General features: G+C 39.8%; 1 protein-coding gene across 1 annotated transcript; it reads left to right on the top strand.

Moving 5' to 3' along the window:
* Positions 1–9,738: 9,738 nt before the first annotated feature.
* LOC110770914 (uncharacterized) lies at positions 9,739–18,501 on the top strand. The gene is made up of 6 exons (XM_021975147.2): positions 9,739–10,082; positions 10,248–10,300; positions 10,422–10,486; positions 10,589–10,667; positions 17,298–17,594; positions 18,098–18,501. The coding sequence occupies exons 1-6, from the start codon at positions 9,739–9,741 to the stop codon at positions 18,256–18,258; spliced, it is 999 nt and encodes a 332-aa protein (XP_021830839.1). The 3' UTR covers positions 18,259–18,501.
* The last annotated feature ends 1,473 nt before the right edge of the window (positions 18,502–19,974 follow it).

Here is a 19,974-nt window from a genome sequence, read left to right as displayed (position 1 = left end):
TAGCTGAATGCGGGTCCGGAGTGGACAAAACCTCAAAAAATAGTTCAACTTCCTCCTTCCTATTTTGGCAGGGTGGAGTGGACTGGTCATTTTCCATTGGCCACATAGGCTCAATGTTTGGAAAAAAAAAAAAAGACAAAGCGACGGTCGTTTTGATACAGTGGCTCTGCCTGTGAAGGAATAAAGAGGGCAACTTTCGTTTTGATGCTAAATCTCTTCCAATGTGAAATAGTCCAAAAAAGTCGGGATGTTTGGCTGTAGATTCTCCTCCTGTGTTTCTGAAAAATATATGTCGTGTTCCCGAAACATTACATCCACGAAGGTATATACCTTTTTACTTTGAGGGTGATAACATCAGTAGCCTTTCTGATGAGGGGCATAGCCAATGAAAACACACTTTTTTGTGTGGGGATCCAATTTGTTGCGTTGGTGATTATGTAAGTGTACGAATACAACACAGGCGGAAATCTGGTTCAAGGTTTGGTGTGTGAGGTATTTGAAGATGGTGGTGAAGTGTTTGAAGAGGAGTTTGTAAATTTAAGACACTTGAGGGAATCCTATTTATAAAGTAAGATGCAGAAAGGATGGCCTGGCCCCAAAAAGATTGAGGCATGTTAGCACCAAATAACAATGCACGAACAACTTCCAATAAATGTCGGTTCTTTCGCTCAGCCACCCCATTTTGTTGGGCAGTATATAGACACAACCATTGATGTATAATGCCATGATCCTGTAAGAATTTTTTGAGATCATGATTAGGAAATTCGCCGCCATTGTCAAAATGGAGAACCTGTATTTGGGCATGAAACTGAGTCGCCACCATTTTATGGAACTATTGAAACATTAAACTGACTTCCCCTTTGGTTTTGAGAAGGGAAACCCAGGTCATTTGGGTGCAATAATCAATGAAAGTGACAAACCATTGAACTTTAGCCGGAGTATCGATTTGAGAAGGCCCCCAAACATCAGAATGAATAAGGAAGAAGGGAACCAAACTTTTATTTGTACTTATTGGGAAAGGGACATGATGACTCTTAGCCAATTCACACGTATCACACTGAAAGTTGGAAACATCAAAATTGAAAAATAATGATGGAAACAACTTCTTCAGATAACCGAACGAGGCATGCCCAAGACGTTTATGCCATAACCAAACTTTGTCTCTCAGCCTCTCAGAACTAGCTCCACTTGTTGTGAAAGTTGGATCAACCTTGGTCTCACTATCTGATGCCCAGTCCAAGTAGTAGAGTTTGCCCTGCCTAACCACAACCAATCGTCTTCCCCGTGAGGATGCCTTGAAAAACACAATGATTCAGCCAAAATGTTACAGTACACCCCAAAATAGTAGTAAGTTGTGTAACAGACAACAAGTTGTGGTCCAAGGAGGAAACAAGCAATACAGAATCCAGATGTATGGAGTTAGAGAGAGATAGAGAACTATCCCCAACCACAAGAAGGGGGTACCATTAGCATTAAACATCATCGACTAAGTGGTTGGTTTGCGACTAATAAGTTGGCTAGGATTAAATGTCATGTGATCTGTAACACCCGAATCAATAATCCATATGGACTTTGGAGAGGATGTATAAAAAGCAAAACCTTCAATGGTAGTGATAGGAGCATGAGCCTGGGTAGCTAGTTCAGCAGGAGTGACCGCATGCTTCTGTGAGTCTGCAAGGAGGGAGTGAATCGTAAGGGGTCCTGACATTGCAATAGAAGTAAGAGTAGATATGAGTGTGTGTTTGTGGATAAGGAGTTTATTTGAGAATTTGAGGAATGTGATTTGAGGAATTTGATATATGAATTTGAGGAATCTTATTTTAGCATGGTATATATAGGGTTGGACTTGTTTTAAGAAATCGATGGTAGTTTTATAATTTATAAGAAGTTAAAAGCCTCTTTGGTATACTTTACTTATGAGCTCAAAGATCAGCGATTTTGACACACGCCTCACGCGTGAGCCCAGTTTTCTGAATTTTCGTTTTCCTTCGCTACCGACTGGGAACTGCCTTCTAAGGCGGTTTCCCGGTGTTAATCTGATCATTTTTTGTTGTTTGTTATGGTTTTGGGTTTCATTTCTCCATGGAGAAAGGCTCGGCTGGAGTTTTTCTTAAGGTTTATAGGTTACCCAAGTGGAGTCGCGCTATGGACGTTGAGGATGCGAAGAGTGAGATGATGTCTACACCCAAGATAGCTGCACCGCCATCTGCGGACACGGTGCTACCCAAATCGACTTCTGGTTTTAAGAGTTTCAAGGATAAGCTCATGAATAGGGTAAATTTGGTTTGAAATGTTGGAATTGATGTTAATTCTTTGGAGGCAGAGTATGAGGGTTTGAATGACAATGAGGATGTGACTATTTCTTGCGGAGATCGTGGGCTGTGTATCCAGTTTTCGAATTGTGCAAACCTTGGCAGAATGCTCTTATTATCAAGCTCCTTGGGTGATCACATATGTACAACTATCTCCATGCTCGACTTCAACAAAAGTGGAGCCTAAATGGAGGGTGGAAACTGGTTGATTTGGTTAATGATTACTTTGTGGTTCATTTTCATTTTGACTAGGGGACCATGGATCATTGCTGGTCAATACTTGGTTATGCATAAATGGTCTGATTCGTGTTGGAAGGGTCTGTGGAGTATGTCTCTCCCTCCTAAGTTGAAAGTTTTCTTATGGCTTGTTTTCCAATGTAAGATCCTAACTAAAGAGCAAAGAGTTAGGAGATATTTGGCTGTGGGCATGCTAAGGAGGTGTGGCTTACTGTTTTGCCTCTAAGTAAATTCCATGGTGTAAGTGTATTCATTTTGTGATTTTCTTTTGGCTTCCCTTGACAATTTTGTAATAGGTCAATCATTGTATTTCTAGTTTAGATTAAGAATTACTTCTCTAAGCGTTCTTATCTGGCTACAATCTGATGGATAATCAACGTGTTTGACAAAGGTAATTTCTGCATTGCATCATATTTCATTCACTAAATTTCTTGAGATTATGACTAGTCATTTTTCTTTCTTATGACTAGTCAACCTTTGCATTAGTAGGATTTCCAGCTCACTGATTTCCAGCTGCATACAAACCAACTTTTTTGTCCTATTTTGCGATTTCTCTCTGCTGCCATGTGTACTTTCTGACTTAGGAATTTTTGGGTAAAAGCCAAAGAATTCCTCATTTGGTAGCCGTCTCATTTGAGTGTAAGTTTTGGAAAGTTTTCTTGCAAACTTTCTCTTCTTCTTCCTCAAGAGAAAACCATCTCATTTTTCATCTATGAGTTTTCCAAATTGATTTTTCGAAAACTGCTTCTGAAATATGGAATATGCATCTAACTCGAACAAACACTCTCTCATATACATCTAGGTCAGATTCAAGATTGATTTCTTCAAGAGTATAGTTTCTTGAAGAAATTGGTCATTTTCTCCTTGAATCCAAATTTTAGTTTTGTCTAAGTTTGAGCTAGCTAGCTGGTGCCATGAGATGAAAGAGCTGAAGAAGGAGTTGTCATTGCCATGAAGGACTAAGCTGCTGGTTTTGCTAAGCTGGAGAAGAAGATTGCACAAAGGAGGTATAGCTTATCTTCCTAAATAGATCTAGGATTTCTTGAGCTTTCTTGTGTTTCTTTGTAAGAATCTTTTTTGCTTAGTGGATTGCCTAGTTAGTTGATGACTCCCAGGTTTTTCCAATGGTGGGTTTCTGGGTGAACAATTTTTGGTTTGCATCTCTGTAATTTCCAAGTTTGTGTTCTTGATTGTTGACTAGTCATTGCATGGTGTTCATGTATTTCTGGGTTTGTGTTCTTGCAGTTGACTAGTCATCATTATTTGTTGTTTGGTGTTTACTTGATTATGATGCCTTCACACACTTTCACCATAGTTGTTGCTAGCACAGGGGATGCCTAGATTGACGGGTCTTTCTAAGTGCCTAGGTTGTTACTAGTAATCTTCTAGGCTTGTAGGTACATATTGGTATGCTCTATGTGTGTTCTTGATTATGGTTATTCATGACTAGCAGTTGACTAGTCATAAGTATATTTGGTCAAGGTCTAAAGTGTGTGAAGATTGTTGTGTTTTGTTTGAGTGTCGTGTAATTTTACCCCTCGTCACCTAAGTACCAATTTCACATGGTTTTTTCTTATATGATTTTCCTTCTTGGCTTCAGAGCAATCTCTTTTCTAAAGCTAAGTGGGAAGGGAGGTCCCCTTGGAATATCGTGTTTGTTTTCATTTGTTGGTATGTATGGAAGTGGTGTAACCAACATTTTTTTAATGATGCTGAGGTCTTGCCTTGTGATCCTAGGAAGATTATTTGTGCTGCTGTTTTAGATTGGGTTAAGGCCTCTAGTGTGAATTGTAGGAATGTGCCCAGATTACAGGTTATGTTAAGGTGGGAGCCGCCTGGCAGTGGGTGGGTTAAGCTCAATGTGGATGGCACTTGCATGAATGCTTGTATAAAGATTGGTGTTGGTGGTGTGATTAGGGATTGCTTTGGGGAGTGGTGTGGAGGTTTTGCTTTGAATTTGGGGAAGGGGCATATTCTGGATGCTGAAACATAGGGTTTATTTTTTGGCCTCAGATTAGCAGTGGAAAAGAGCTTCACTAGGATCCTCATATAAATGGATTCTGAGAGTGCTGTGAATCTTTTCCAACAAAGGGATTCTCTATGTTATCATCCTCTATCTGCTTTGCTTTCAAACTGTGGGAAGATGCTTAGGCATTTTAAGAGTTGGAATATCCAGCATATTTTAAGAGAGAAGAATGGTTTGGCAGATTGCCTAACCAAATGGAGCCATAATATAGACTTGGATATTCAGTTTTTTGTTTTAGCTCCTATCTAGGCTAGCTCTGCGATTGCTGATTTTTCTTTTTTGCTCGTGGCAGTTTGATTTGTATTGGTTAGGCGTTCTGTTTTTTTGAGTTCCCCCCCCCCCCCCCCCTTCCAATTTTATCCACACAAAAAAAAAGCCTACTTGTTATGTTGTAAATGCTTTTAGTTTCTTTTTAAAGTCCATTTTATATATTATTTTTTAAAAATTTAGGCCCCTATATTGAGTATAATAGTGAATCTCTCATAATTTTTTAAATTTTGAGAAAAAAAAAATTAAAAAATATTTTAAAACATTAATAAGAAACCAACCCAAAACCGTCCTCTCACGCCTATCAGGATAATTTTTTCGTTTTCAAAATAAAATACTTTCATCAGATAAAAAAATTTAAAAAGAAAAACTTAAGACGCATCCCCTTCTCTCTCTCTCTCTCTCTCTCTCTCTCTCTCTCTCTCTCTCTCTCTCTCACGATGACCTAAATAAAGGTAAAGAACAAAGATTTCTCGTGGTGTTTTATTATCTTGTTTCCTTTTTTATTGACGGTGTAAATAATGTCCTTTTTTTATTCACGGTATAAATAGGATTTCTTGTCAAGTAAGACTGACTTATAAAACACTCTTGTAATCTCTGTAAATTGCCTCATATTGTTCGAACTTTTAGTCAAACAATATGGTATAATATTTTCAGATATATTCCATTCTCCAAAAAGATGTATTTATAATACAAGGTTACAAACCCCAGTAAGGTTAAACTAGGAAAATAAGTGGAATCCTAATTACATAATATATATACAAAAGGAAATAAATAAAATCCTAATAGAATAAGAAGGAAATATCCTAATAGGGCTAGAATATCTCGCTAACACTCGCTCTCAAGTTGGAGCAAAGACGTCATGCATGCCCAACTTGTCAAGTGAGTTGAGAAGATACTTGTAGAAACAGCTTTCGTAAGAACATCAGCTAACTGGTACTCAGAACGGATGAACGGAAAGGAAACAATCTCCGCATCCAACTTTTCTTTAATGAAATTTCGATCAACCTCCACATACTTTGTACGATCATGTTGTACAGGGTTATGAGCAATTGCAATCGTAGCCGTATTGACACAATATAAAATCCATGGGTTTCTTAGGCCCAAAACCAAGGTCTCTCAACAATCTCCTCAACCATAGTAACTCAGATACACCATGGGTCATTCCCCGATACTCGGCCTCAGCACTAGACCGAGACACCATCTTTTGTTTCTTGCTCCTCCATGTAACAAGATTGCCACCAACAAACATAAAATACCCAGATGTCGAGTGCCTATTTGTAGCTGAACTAGCCTAATCAGCATCTGTGTACCCTTCCACATCTGTATGACCATACTTGGAAAACATTAACCCCTTGTCAGGAGTCCCTTTGAGGTATCTCAAAATACGTGTCACGGCACCCATATGATCTTCACTAGGTGAGTGCATAAACTGACTCACTACACTCACTGCATATGCAATATCAGGACGTGTATGAGCCAAATAAATTAATTTTCCCACAAGCTGTTGATAGCACTCCTTATCAGTAGGAGCTTGATCAGGATACAACCCCAACTTGTGATTCTGTTCACTAGGAGTATCAATGGGTTTACAATCCAACATTCCAGTTTCTGCAAGCAAATCCAAAACAAACTTTCTTTGGGACAGAAAAATACCATGCTTAGATTTGGCAACTTCAATCCCAAGAAAGTATTTCAAGTCACCTAATGATTTCATCTCAAATTCAGACGCAATATATTTCTGAAGACTTTGTATTTCTGCATGATCATCTCCAGTTACAATCATATCATCAATATAAATTATTAAAGCTGTCAATTTACCTCTGCGATGTTTCAGAAACAAAGTATAATCCGAGTTACTTTGTACATACCCAGACTTCCTCATAGCTGCAGCAAACCTCCCGAACCAAGCTCTTGGAGACTACTTTAGTTCATACAATGATTTCCGTAACTTACACATCATACCCTCCTTATAGGTCACAAGGATACCCGGTGGAGGATCCATGTATATTTCTTCTTTGAGGTCACCATGGAGGAATGCATTCTTGACATCAAATTGTAACAGCGGCCAATCATGATTAGCAGCTAAGGACAAGAGTACGCGTACAGTGTTGGGCTTGGCTACTAGAGCGAAAGTCTCCGTGTAATCCACTCTATAGGTCTGAGTATACCATTTTGCTACCAATCTTGCCTAATAACGGTCAATAGAACCATCTGCCTTATGCTTCAAAGTAAACACTCATCTGCACCTAACTGCCTTTTTTCCTTTTGGGAAAGGAACTAACTCCCAAGTAGCATTCTTGTTCAAGGCTTCCATCTCAATATGCATTGCATCTACCCAGTTTTGATCAGATAGAGCATCCTCCAACTTAGTTGGCACACATACACTAGATAATTGACACAAATATTATGCATATGACTTAGATAAACGATGAGTTGACATATAATGGTTAATGGGATATTTGGACTTGGCATGTATATCAGGAGAATATTGTACTTTAGGTTTCCAACGGGTAGTGCGTGGGGGCAATGAATAAGTAGGCACATCACTAGAAAGTACCTCATTATCACGAGTTGATTGGGGCAGTGGCAGGGCAGAGGGGGGTCTTGTATCAGTTTCATTTGTACGAGAGTCGCTAGTATCACTGTTATGTCCTTCTGAGAGAGGCTCAAAAAATTTCAAAATATCACCTGGCGACCGGTCGCTTCACTCGTATCGTCATTGTCGTCGCTCGTCGAGGCAGGCGACCGGTCATATCAAGGCAGATTCATTCACGACCGGTCGCTTCCTCCATGCAACCGGTCACTTCCTGTTCTTCAGAAATTCCTTCTTCAGGTCCAACATCTTCCACATTTTCCACTCCAAAACTCTTCAATTCACTCCCCCTCTCCCCTTGAATTAGAGAGGAGGGAGATACATAATAAGGCACTTCTTCATGGAAAGTCACATTCAAAGTAACATGCACCTTCTAGGTATGTGGATAATAGAACTTATAACCCTTCTGAGTAGAAGAATAACCAATAAAGACACATCGCAGAGCACAAGGATCAAGTTTACTCCGTTGATGAGAAAAGACATGAACATAAGCAACACACCCAAAAACTTTAAGGGGCAACTTGGAAACGGAGACTGGGGAAACATGGTCACCAAACACATCATGCGGAGTCTTGAAATCAAGAACCCGGCTAGGAGTATGATTAATCAAATAGGCAGCAGACAGCACAGCATGCCCCCAAAAGTGATGGGGGACAGACATATCCAACATGAGTGAGCGGGCAACTTCAAGCAGGTGTCGGTTCTTTCTTTCAAACACACCATTTAGTTGAGGAGTAAAAGGTGTTGTCGTTTGGTGAATAATACCTTGAGCACGGAAGAAAGACGCCAAAGTATTATTCATATATTCACCTCCGTTGTCTATCCGAAATACTTTGACCCGAGCATGAAACTGAGTAGACACCATAGTACAAAACTCTAGAAGGATGGAAACAACATCATGTTTATTTTTCAGCAAGAAAACCCAAGCAAGTCGGGTACAATCATCAATAAAGGTGACGAACCAACGAAATCTGTTCAAAGTAACGCGAGCCGGACCCCACACATCAGAATGCACTAAATCAAAAGGCTTTGCAGCTTTACTGTCACTTAAAGGAAACACAGTGCGATGGCTCTTGGCCAAAATACATGTCTTACACTTAAAACTGGACTCATCACAGGAGCGGAATAAAGATGGAAACAGACGCTTAAGGTAGCCAAATGATGGGTGTCCCAAGCGACGATGCCATAACCAAATTTGCTGTTTGTCTTTGACACTGCAACTTTGAACAGTATTAACGACACGATCACGAACTGGTGCAAAAGGCAATGTTAAATAATATAACCCCCTATCCGTTTACCATGCCCAATCATCTCGTGAGTCTTGAGATCCAGAAAAGAGCAATGGGTAGGATAGAAAGTAGCAGAAGCATTAAGTGTATCAAATGAGCGACCAACAGATAACAAGTTACAATGGATATTGGGAACTAATAATACATGAGACAAGGACAGAGTTGAGGTGAGAGAAATGGTGCCCTCGCCAGTAATTAGAGAGGGCAAGCCATTAGCACTAGTTATGTATGGGTTACGGGTGTTAATAGACAACTCATCAAAAAATTTAGCATCATAAGTCATATGATCAGAAGCACCAGTGTCAATTATCCAAGTATTGGAGCTAGTACCTGGAATAGAGTCAGAAACATGCAAATTTGCAGAAGCAGCAGCAGCACCAACAATGGAATTATCACCCATGATTGTAGCAGAAACCCAACAAATCACGCAGAGTATACAACAGAACACAGCACATACACAAATCCGGCAGATGTATGAAGACACTAGAGGCAGATGCACGAAGACAGTAGAGGCACAAACACAGTAAAGGCAGATGCACGAAGACAGTAGAGGCACACAGTAGAGGCACGAACACGACAGAGCACACAACGGAACACAACAAAGGCACAGGAAATAAAGGCACGAATACGACAGAGCACACAGCGGAACACGGCAAAGGCACAGGCACAAGAACTCTAAAAGAAATTAGAGCACACAGTAGAACATAGGTGGGCACAACACACACAGGTCACCAGAAAGTCGGCTCTGATGCCAAGTCAAACAATATGATAGAATATTTTCAGATATATTTCATTCTCCAAAAATAGGTATTTATAATACAAGGTTACAAACCCTAGTAGGGTTAAACTAGGAAAATAAGTGGAATCCTAATTACATCTATACAAAAGGAAATAAATAAAATCCTAATATAATAAGAAGGAAATATCCTAATAGGGCTAGGATATCTCGCTAACACTTTCTTGCTTTGATAATCTTGGGTTAAGGAAAAATTCAAATATTTTTCAGTCATCATGCCGTATCTTGTTCGTGAGAATCTATTCCTCGGCAACATCGGCGATGCGGCAGAGGTTATCCGAAATGGCAGCAAAGAGATCACACATATTCTCTGTGCAATTCCCACAAAGGAAATCAAGGTCTATGCTGGCGGGTCTGTTGGTGGGTCAGCTTCTGTTGGTGATGGGTCGATAAGCTTTCGTGCAGGCAAGGATTTGAAGCTGGTGAGGATGGGGGTTCCGCTAAGAGACATGGACGATGAGAATTTATTGGATTATTTGGATGCGTGTGTGGATTTTATTGATAACGGTAGAAAAAAGGGTTCTGTTTTGGTGCATTGCTTAGCTGGTGTTTCCAGAAGGTACATATTGCTTTCTCAGTTTATGATTTTCAGTTCTAGAATAACAAGAGTCTACTAATAATGTCGAAATTATTCGGAACAGGCTTACATTCTGATAGCTTTTTCAGTTTTCTGAATTGTCAAGTTTAAAGTGTTTACACCCTTGTTTGCATGTGTTTGTTGCAGTGCATCTATCATTACAACATATCTGATGAGAACAGAACATTTGTCACAAGAAGGTGTGAACAAATCATTGCTTGTTTTAAGTATCGCCAGTCTTCGAATATAACTACATGTTGCTGTTAAATTTTTGGAATCCAAATAGCTGCTTTAGTCTTTATCTTCCTCTTAATCCTACAGATGCACTCGGATCCCTGAGGCAAAGCTGTGAGTTTGTCTGCCCCAATGATGGTTTTCTAGATCAGGTGATTCAAGGCACTCTTATGTAACATCTAGTACAAGGTTAGATTACTTTCTGCTAAGCCAGCCCATAGTGAATTTTACTCTTTTCTTTTATCGTGTTGCAGCTCAAAATGTACGAGGAAATGGGCTTCAAGGTTGATCGTGCCAGCCCCATATATAAGTCTTTTCGCCTGAAAGTATTGGGTACAGTTTTATTTTTTCTTCTCCATCTTCCCTGTTGTGCGGAAGCGTCAACCAACTGTGAGTGAAAAATAAACAACAACTGGCAAGAGATAAAATAATGAACACAAAATAACACCAACAAGAACACCAAGATTTATACTGGTTCGGCAATGCCTACATCCAGTTTGGAGACGACGGAGTATTCCACTATAATCAAATGAGAGAATACAATAGTGTTTAACACTCAGAAACCCAAGCCCCAAATATACCCAAGCTCACACACTCAAGAATATAAAGGGAATACAAATTGAGTACAATTGAAAAAGGGAAAAATAACAAACGACAGCAACAATTGTTTTGCTGCCCAACTCTTATTTTTCCTCTCTCACTTCTCTCTGCCAACTTCTGTCTCTGCTCTACTCACTTGCTGCTGCCATGCTTCTCTATTTATAGAGAAGCCAACGGGTGAAGGCCAACTACTTCAGTTATGAGGCCAACTACTGAAGTCAAACCAATTAATTAGCCAACGTCCAACACTTAATGTGCCCATGCAATTTGTCTGCCAATCAACCAAGACAAACAGCCGAAAGTAACCAATCAACCAAATACCAAGGCAAACAGCCAACTACAACAATAACTAGCAGAAAGTGAATTTCACCTTTTTGACTTCCTTGAGCCAACAATCAACAATCTCCACCTTGGCTCAAACCCTCGAAGTAGAACTCCCAATAGTCGTCTCCCAATCCCCCATGGGGCAATCAACAAATTTAACAAATGCCAATCAAGTATAAGCAGTGCTTAAACTTGAGCAACGAAACTGGCTTTGTCAACATATCCGCAGGATTGTCAGCGGTCCCAATCTTTTGAAGAAGAATATCTCCCTCATCAATAATCTCACGAACAAAATGGAACCTCACGTCAATGTGTTTCGTACGTGCATGATGAACTTGATTCTTTGCTAAATAAATAGCACTCTGACTGTCACAATAAACATCCACATGGTCCTGTTGGACCCCCAAGTCATCAAGCAACCCTTGAAGCCAGATGGCTTCCTTAATAGCTTCTGTTACCGCCATGTATTCAGCCTCAGTAGTCGACAAAGCAACTGTAGATTGCAGAATCGACCTCCAACTTACTGGACCTCCAGCAATAGTGAATACAAAACCTGTAGTGGACCTACGCTTGTCCAAATCACCTGCGTAATCAGAATCCACATATCCAACAACACATTGACCAGTAACTTTATCCTGCTGAAACAATAAACCAACATCCACAGTACCCAGAATATACCGTAGAATCCATTTCACAGCTTGCCAATGCCCTTTTCCTGGATTATGCATATATCTACTGACAATACTAACAGCTTGTGAAATATCAGGCCTTGTACACACCATAGCATACATCAAACTACCAACAGCACTTGCATATGGAATTTGAGCCATGTAATGACTCTCCTCGTCAGTGCTAGGAGACATAGAAGCACTAAGTTTGAAATGAGGGGCAAGAGGTGTACTAACCGGTTTTGAATTTTCATTCATCCCGAACCGCTGTAGTACCTTCTTCAAATACTGCTTCTGACACAGACTAATCTTGCCCTTCGCTCTATCTCTTTCAATTTCCATACCTAGTATCTTCCGAGCTTCTCCCAAGTCCTTCATCTCAAATTCATTACTTAGTTGAGTCTTCAACCTTTCAATCTCCACTTTGCTCTTACATGCTATCAGCATATCATCAACATATAAAAGCAGATAAATGAAGGTTCCATCTTGTAGCTTGCGAAAGTATACACAATGGTCATAGTGACTTCTTGTGTACTTTTGCCCAATCATAAACCTATCAAATCGCTTGTACCATTGTCTTGGAGACTGCTTCAAGCCATACAATGATTTCTGCAATTTGCAAACCCAATTTTCCTTTCTAGCAACCTTAAAACCTTCTGGCTGAGACATATAAATCTCTTCCTCCAAATCACCATGTAAGAATGCAGTCTTGACATCAAGTTGAGCCAACTCAAGGTCAAACTGTGCAACCAAAGCCAACAGAATACGAATAGAAGAATGTTTTACTATAGGAGAAAATACCTCATTGTAGTCAATGCCTTCCTTCTGAGCGTAGCCTTTAGCTACCAATCTGGCTTTGAATCTTACATTGTCTTTTCCCAAAGATTCCATCTTCTTGGCATACACCCATTTACAACCAATTACTTTCTTCCCTTTTGGTAACTGAACCAGCTTCCAAGTCTCATTTTTATGAAGAGATTTCATCTCCTCATCCATAGATTTCTTCCACTCCACGCTTTCTGAACTCATGACAGCTTCTTTGTAGGCGGATGGAATATCATCTTCAATAACGGGAAGTGCATATGCCACAATATCAGTAAACCGAGCAGGCTTCCGAATTTCCCTTCTCGATCTTCTGTTTGCAATGTAATCTTGTTGCTGTGGAGGCTCTTGGGTAGGTGCCTCCTCTTCATCATCCTTGTCCTCATCATCAGAATTAACTATAGGACTAGTGTCTGTAACATCAAACCTTACTGGAACAACTGGAGTCTTCAATAACTCCACCTGCTTCGAACTACTCATGGTCTTGGTTTCTTCTGTTTCACCTTCATGCTTGTTCTGATTAACCATAGCAGCCTCATCAAAAGTCACATCTCTGCTTACAACAAATTTCTTCTCATCTGGACACCAGAGTCGGTATCCCTTCACGCTAGTGCTAAAGCCCATAAATAGAGCTTTCTTTGCTCTTGGATCCAACTTGCTTTCTCTGACATGATAGTAAGCAGAACAACCAAATATGTGCAAATACTTGTAATCAGTACAAGGTTTACCAGACCATACCTCCATGGGAGTTTTGCCCTCGTTCGCAGCAGCAGGCAACCGATTAATGAGATGGCTTGCATAAGTAATCGCCTCAGCCCAAAACGCCTTGCCTAAACCAGCATTAGACAACATACACCGGACTTTCTCAAGCAAAGTACGGTTCATGCGCTCCGCCACCCCATTTTGTTGCGGTGTCTCCCTAACCGTGAAGTGCCTCACAATACCCTCATCTTGACAAACTTTCAAGAAAGGATCGGACTTATATTCACCCCCATTGTCTGATCTGAGAGTCTTGATCTTTCGACCGCTTTGCGTTTCAATCATCTTTTTCCACTTCAGGAATATCTTCAAGACTTCATCTTTACGCTTCATGGTGTACACCCATATTCTTCTAGAGAAGTCATCAACAAAGGAGACAAAATAATGGCTACCTCCCCAAGATGCATTCTTGGAAGGTCCCCAAACATCAGTGTGAACATAATCTAGAATGCCTTTAGTGTGGTGAATAGCGGTGCCAAATTTCACTCTAGTTTGCTTACCCAGCACACAGTGTTCACAAAATTCCAATTTGCATGCCTTCGCACCTTTCAATAAGCCTTGCTTCACCAATCCTTGCAACGCTTTTTCCCCAGCATGCCCAAGACGCATATGCCATAGCCTCGTGGTGTCTGTGCTATCTGCGTCAGCAGCTTCGGTGACAGCTGCTCCACCAATAATTGTATTCCCCTGTAAGAAATACAAGTTATTTCTTCTTGTACCTTTCATCACCACCAGTGCCCCGTACACAGCTTTAAGAACTCCACCCTCCATGGTGATCTTGAGACCCTTGGATTCCAAAGCGCCCAATGAGATGAGATTCTTCTTCATATCCGGTACATACCGAACATCACTCAATTCTCTGACTGTTCCATCATGCATCTTCAAACAAATTTTGCCTATCCCTTGTGTTTTGCAGGCATTATTATTGCCCATCAAAACAACTCCACCATCCAGCTCCTCGAAACTAGAAAACCATTCCCGAATGGGACACATATGATAGGTGCAACCTGAATCCAAAATCCACTCCTCGGAGTGACCATCAGCAGATGAACTAGCCAAAGCAAACTCGAAATCATCATCTCCAGATTTTGCAACATTTGCTTCAGAACTCGCTTTCTCTTTCTCTTTGTTCTTCAATTTGGGGCAGTCTTTCTTCCAATGACCCTTTTGGCGACAAAAGGCACATTCATCTTTAGCAGGAAACTTCCCTCGTGACTTTGAACGAGATTTTCCCCGCTTCCCAGATTTTCTTTCCTCTGTTCGACCCCTTGCAACAAGTGCCTCGGTTTGTGAATTTTGAGTCTTCAATTCCTTCTTACGACACTCATGATTCACCAACGCCGCAGACACCTCCTCAAGTTTCACCTCGGATTTTCCATACAACAAAGTAGTTGTCAAATGATCATAATCATCAGGCAATGAATTTAACAAACATAGTGCCTTATCCTCGTCAGGAATTTTCACGTCAAGGTTTGCTAAATCAGCAAGTATTTTATTATAATCATTGAGGTGTTCATGCATAGAAATACTTGGACGATACTGAAATCGGAAGAGTCGCTTCTTCAAGAAGAGCCGATTTCCTGCGCTCTTGGTCATATACTTCTCCTCCAATTTCGTCCAAAACTCCTTAGCAGAAGTTTCCTTCATATACGGGTATTTCAACTCCTTATCAAGGAACGATCGAATAGCAGCACAAGCATGAAGATTAATTCGCGTCCACTGCTTGTCATCAATATCTTCTGGTTTATCCTCTAGAACCATATCCAACTCTTGTTGATACAACACATCCATAACTTCACATTGCCACATACCAAAATTATTAGAACCATTGAATTTATCAACTTCTAACCTTGTAGTAGCGATAGGATGTCTATTGGATATAGGTGCCGACGAAGACGATGTCGACTCCTTCTCCTTCACAAGTTCATCTTTATCTCCAGCCATCAAATCCACTCGGCACTATTCACAAATACGGCACTGTTCACAGATACTATAGCAGTTCACTGTTCACGGAACTGTAGCACCGGCACTATTCACCACTGTAGCACAGCACTATTCACGCCACTGTAGCTCCAGCAAATTTTTCACTCCTACGAACCCCAGTCGAAAAACTGGAGCTCTGATACCACTTGTTGTGCGGAAGCGTCAACCAACTGTGAGTGAAAAATAAACAACAACTGGCAAGAGATAAAATAATGAACACAAAATAACACCAACAAGAACACCAAGATTTATACTGGTTCGGCAATGCCTACATCCAGTTTGGAGACGACGGAGTATTCCACTATAATCAAATGAGAGAATACAATAGTGTTTAACACTCAGAAACCCAAGCCCCAAATATACCCAAGCTCACACACTCAAGAATATAAAGGGAATACAAATTGAGTACAATTGAAAAAGGGAAAAATAACAAACGACAGCAACAATTGTTTTGCTGCCCAACTCTTATTTTTCCTCTCTCACTTCTCTCTGCCAACTTCTGTCTCTGCTCTACTCACTTGCTGCTGCCATGCTTCTCTATTTATAGAGAAGCCAACGGGTGAAGGCCAACTACTGAAGTCAAACCAATTAATTAGCCAACGTCCAACACTTAATGTGCCCATGCAATTTGTCTGCCAATCAACCAAGACAAACAGCCGAAAGTAACCAATCAACCAAATACCAAGGCAAACAGCCAACTACAACAATAACTAGCAGAAAGTGAATTTCACCTTTTTGACTTCCTTGAGCCAACAATCAACATTCCCCTCCCTCTAAATTTATTGTTTTTGATTTAACATCTTGCATTCATGCTTTCATATTTTAGTTTTTCAAGTTTTGGTAATATATGAGATGATGAAAGTGCTCCATGGGACATAGAGACTAGGCTATAATTCTTACGCCGTTGACTGACAAGAAATTGTTGTACGTGGGCTTTAGGCACCAACTCTTATCCCAGCTTTTTAATACCAACTGATGAGGCACATAATATGGTACTCGCTTACTGTTTGTAAATAAATGAGGCTCAAATTTAAACAAATGAAGTACTACCACATCAGTTTGTATATGAGTTGGTGTGCCTAGGACTCTATGAAAAATTCATTGATAGGAAGGTATTAAGGAGCCATTGCTTACCAAATTGGTTGTATTATATATCATTGAAGTAGGATGTGAGATGGTTGGTCCAGCTTTTGGTGGGGTTATTGCTCAAAGAATGTTATTTTGAGAAGCGAGAGGGTCTGAATTGAGCATGGAGACACTGCTGGATTATGAGAAATCGCGAAGCTTCCAAGGTTCTGAAAGGAACTCAAAAATGCCAAAGGTTTAGAATTCCAGAAACAAGATTGTCTCAATTTAGTTCACTCTATTTATACATGACAGAATCTCGAGAAAACCGTATAGAGTTAAATTGTAGCACTCAGAATAAAAATAATCTCACTTGTCAAATTAGCTTAGGGAAACTAACACAAAAAATGGCTACAATGCTGCTATGGTATCCATGAACTATACTTCCCAATCTGTTTTTTATATTGTTTTCCATTCTCCTCTACCTTACATAACATTTTAGCAGAAGAGAAAAAGAAAAAGAAAAAGAAATGCTTACCAGAACAGCAGTGACAACTGTGAAGGGTGTAGCAACTGCATGGCAAATGTTCTTGATGTTTATTACTGTGAAAAGTTGTTTGTCTCAGCATAGGAGACATTATAAGTTATGCCTACTCATTTTCACTGGAGGTTTCAAATTGAGTGGCAAATGTGAATTTCTGTTTTCGCTGCTATAATAGAAATATTTTATCCATCCTTTCAGGTGAATCTTATCATCATGGGGATAAAATAGACAGTTCTAAATTTGGGGCAGATCCTGGGTTGCCTGGTGAAGTTGCCTCTGGAGTAAAAACAGCTCAAAATGGAGGAAAAACTGGTACACCAGCATTCCGCTGCAAGAAATGCCGAAGAATTGTTGCATTGCAGGACAATGTTGTGGATCACATTCCAGGCGAGGGTGAGAAATCGTTTGAGTGGCGAAAGCAAAGAAATAGCAACTTGTCTGAGGATTCTGAATGTTCATCCATTTTTGTTGAGCCTCAAAGGTGGATGACAGCAGGTAACTGTGTCATATTTATAACTGTATGGCTTACCTTTTCCATTGCAGTAATGGTTAATCATGCAACAGAGCTCTCTTGTCAAAAGAGTTTCCTTGGGTTCTTTGATTTGATTGTTATAATTTAAATGCTCTACAGTTGTTTAACTGGGATATTATATGATCAAATTGTCACTTGAGATTACATGTCAGCTGCGAATTGATTTTTCTTGTTGACCAGTTAATCCAGTTTGTTGACAAATGATGGTATTTTAAACATTGAAAAAAGTATCGAATATAGACTTTGACACTCAGACAGAATCCACATCCTTTTCACATTCCTATTTTTGGACCTATAGCGCTTTTCTTGATCTTTTCCATTATTTTTGTTCAGCTGATTTTGGTTTCCTTATACCTTAACTTGAATGAAGTAGAAGTTATTTCATTTGGAGGCATCTTTTGTTCAATGTGATTTGTCATGGAAACATGATATAATTTAATCTTTCATATGTTTTCTCATTACACAGTTGAAGAAGGAGCACTGGAGGGCAAGGGCAAGTTGTCATGTGGACATTGTGAAGCTCGCTTGGGTTACTTCAATTGGTCAGGCAGCCAATGCAGTTGCGGGAGTTGGATCACTCCTTCCTTCCAGCTTCATAGAAGCCGTGTGGACGTCAGCACTGTCTAATATCTGTCAAGGCAGAGCTTCAGTTGAGCCCCTATCAGGATAAAGTATCCAAAACCCCTCTAAGCAATCGACGAAAAGGATGCTAAGTTCATGGAGTTTCTCATACTGTCTACCCAGATCAAAATTGAGCAGCTGCAGCTAGAGAAAATGCTTCCTTGATCTGTGTTATATGAGATTTTGGGGATTCGGGTTTTGTTTTTCTCATTTTCCAATGCGAACTTAGTATAGGTGCTGAAAATAACGTTCTGCATAACAGGATAAGTTGAGTTTTGACCATATAATATGAACAAAATCCCTGATTGGGAATGTAATTACTCTTTCATCTGTTATATATGAATTGCATTTGATCATTGACAAGTGCTATGACCATCAGCCATTAGTACCAGTTTCCTTTTAGTTTTTTTTTTTTAATAGTTTTTATATATTTTTTTTTTATTTAAAGAAAGTATTAGTTATTGTTATAGGCTATGCCGAATGAAACTGTATTGAATTTGTGTCTCATGTTCTTCAGTTTATGAGATACACAAAGGTATGCACATCTAAGAAAATTTAGTTATACCAAGTGATGGCCAAAACGTAATGCAAAAATGACAGGCTAAGTCAAAAGGGAACTCCCATATATCAGTCCGAATGCAATATACTGCAACTGTACATTGACAAATTTGTTGAAATGTCTTTCCTGGCGTGCATATGAAAAGCAATAAGAGGATCAAAATTGGTGGAGATGTTGCAATTGATGGAAGAAAAGTGATGAAGGGAACAGAAAAGAAGGAAGATTAGTATTATGAGTAGAAGAATTTGTTTTTTTAGCCCAAAGCTTAAACATGATTTTAGGCCCTCATAAAGTTGTACTCTAGAAGACTCTTCACTAGGGTCTTAAGTAAATCTGTGGTCGTCTTAGTTACCCTACAAGTACAAGACTCGTCACTGTCTTGAGTACAATTCTTTTATTTTAGGCTAGAGAAGAATGAGAGAACACCTCCTCCAATTGATTTTGAGAAAAGTTTTACAGGAAGGCCTGAGAGTGTCCAAAAGAAACTTCCTTCATTGAACTATGGAGGTGAGAATGAGAGGGAGAGGCTATCAAGAAATGGCTCTTAGGCTTCTGCGAAGTGCTACTGTTGATGAGTGTAAAGCACAAAATACCACATTCACAACTGATGACAAGAGTACTGAGTGCAGTACTTTAGCTGAAGGAACAGAGGAAATGACTGATACCCAATGCAATACTCAACTTCTTGATCGTACGGTGAGTTTTTTTATTTTGTCATCATTTCTTTAGAGTAGGCCACTCGTCTTAATGGTGTATTGATGAAGAGAAGAAAAAGGGCAATTAGTAAGATGGACATCCAGTTGGAAGAATGAAAAAGGAAGGACCCTTCACTTTGTTTCACACTGGTGAAACTAAACTGAAAATTATGCAATATCTGATTTATGCACAATTCTTGCAGGAATTATAGGGATTTTAGTAAGATATACAACCAGTTATTCCTTTTCTCTTCAAATGTAGCCATTGAGAAATAAAGAAGCCAAGTTGTAGACAATCTAACTAATTACATTTCTAACAAGGATTTTATCGTATGACAGGTACCAGGGATGGATTTGAAGCCCGTACCATCTGCAAGGGATGTAAAAGATGTTGGCTTGGACCCAGTTCATAGTGATGAGGAAAGCCCTTCAATGTGGCCTTCAGAATTCAACGGGCTGCAAAGAGAG

This window comes from Prunus avium, chromosome 7, assembly GCF_965620075.1.
Source record: "Prunus avium chromosome 7, drPruAviu1.hap1.1, whole genome shotgun sequence".
NCBI classification, from domain to species: Eukaryota; Viridiplantae; Streptophyta; class Magnoliopsida; order Rosales; family Rosaceae; genus Prunus; species Prunus avium.
The sequence above is the reverse complement of the archived record's forward strand: the minus strand, read 5'-3'. Positions and strand labels throughout refer to the sequence as shown.

What these genes read in the sequence shown, in the direction of transcription:
- LOC110770914 (XM_021975147.2), top strand. Translation starts at nt 9,739, where the DNA reads ATGCCGTATCTTGTTCGTGAGAATCTATTCCTCGGCAACATCGGCGAT. An exon ending in AGAACATTTGTCACAAGAAG is followed by an intron (nt 10,301 to 10,421) that starts GTGTGAACAAAT and finishes TTAATCCTACAG; the next exon opens with ATGCACTCGGATCCCTGAGG. An exon ending in ATGATGGTTTTCTAGATCAG is followed by an intron (nt 10,487 to 10,588) that starts GTGATTCAAGGC and finishes ATCGTGTTGCAG; the next exon opens with CTCAAAATGTACGAGGAAAT.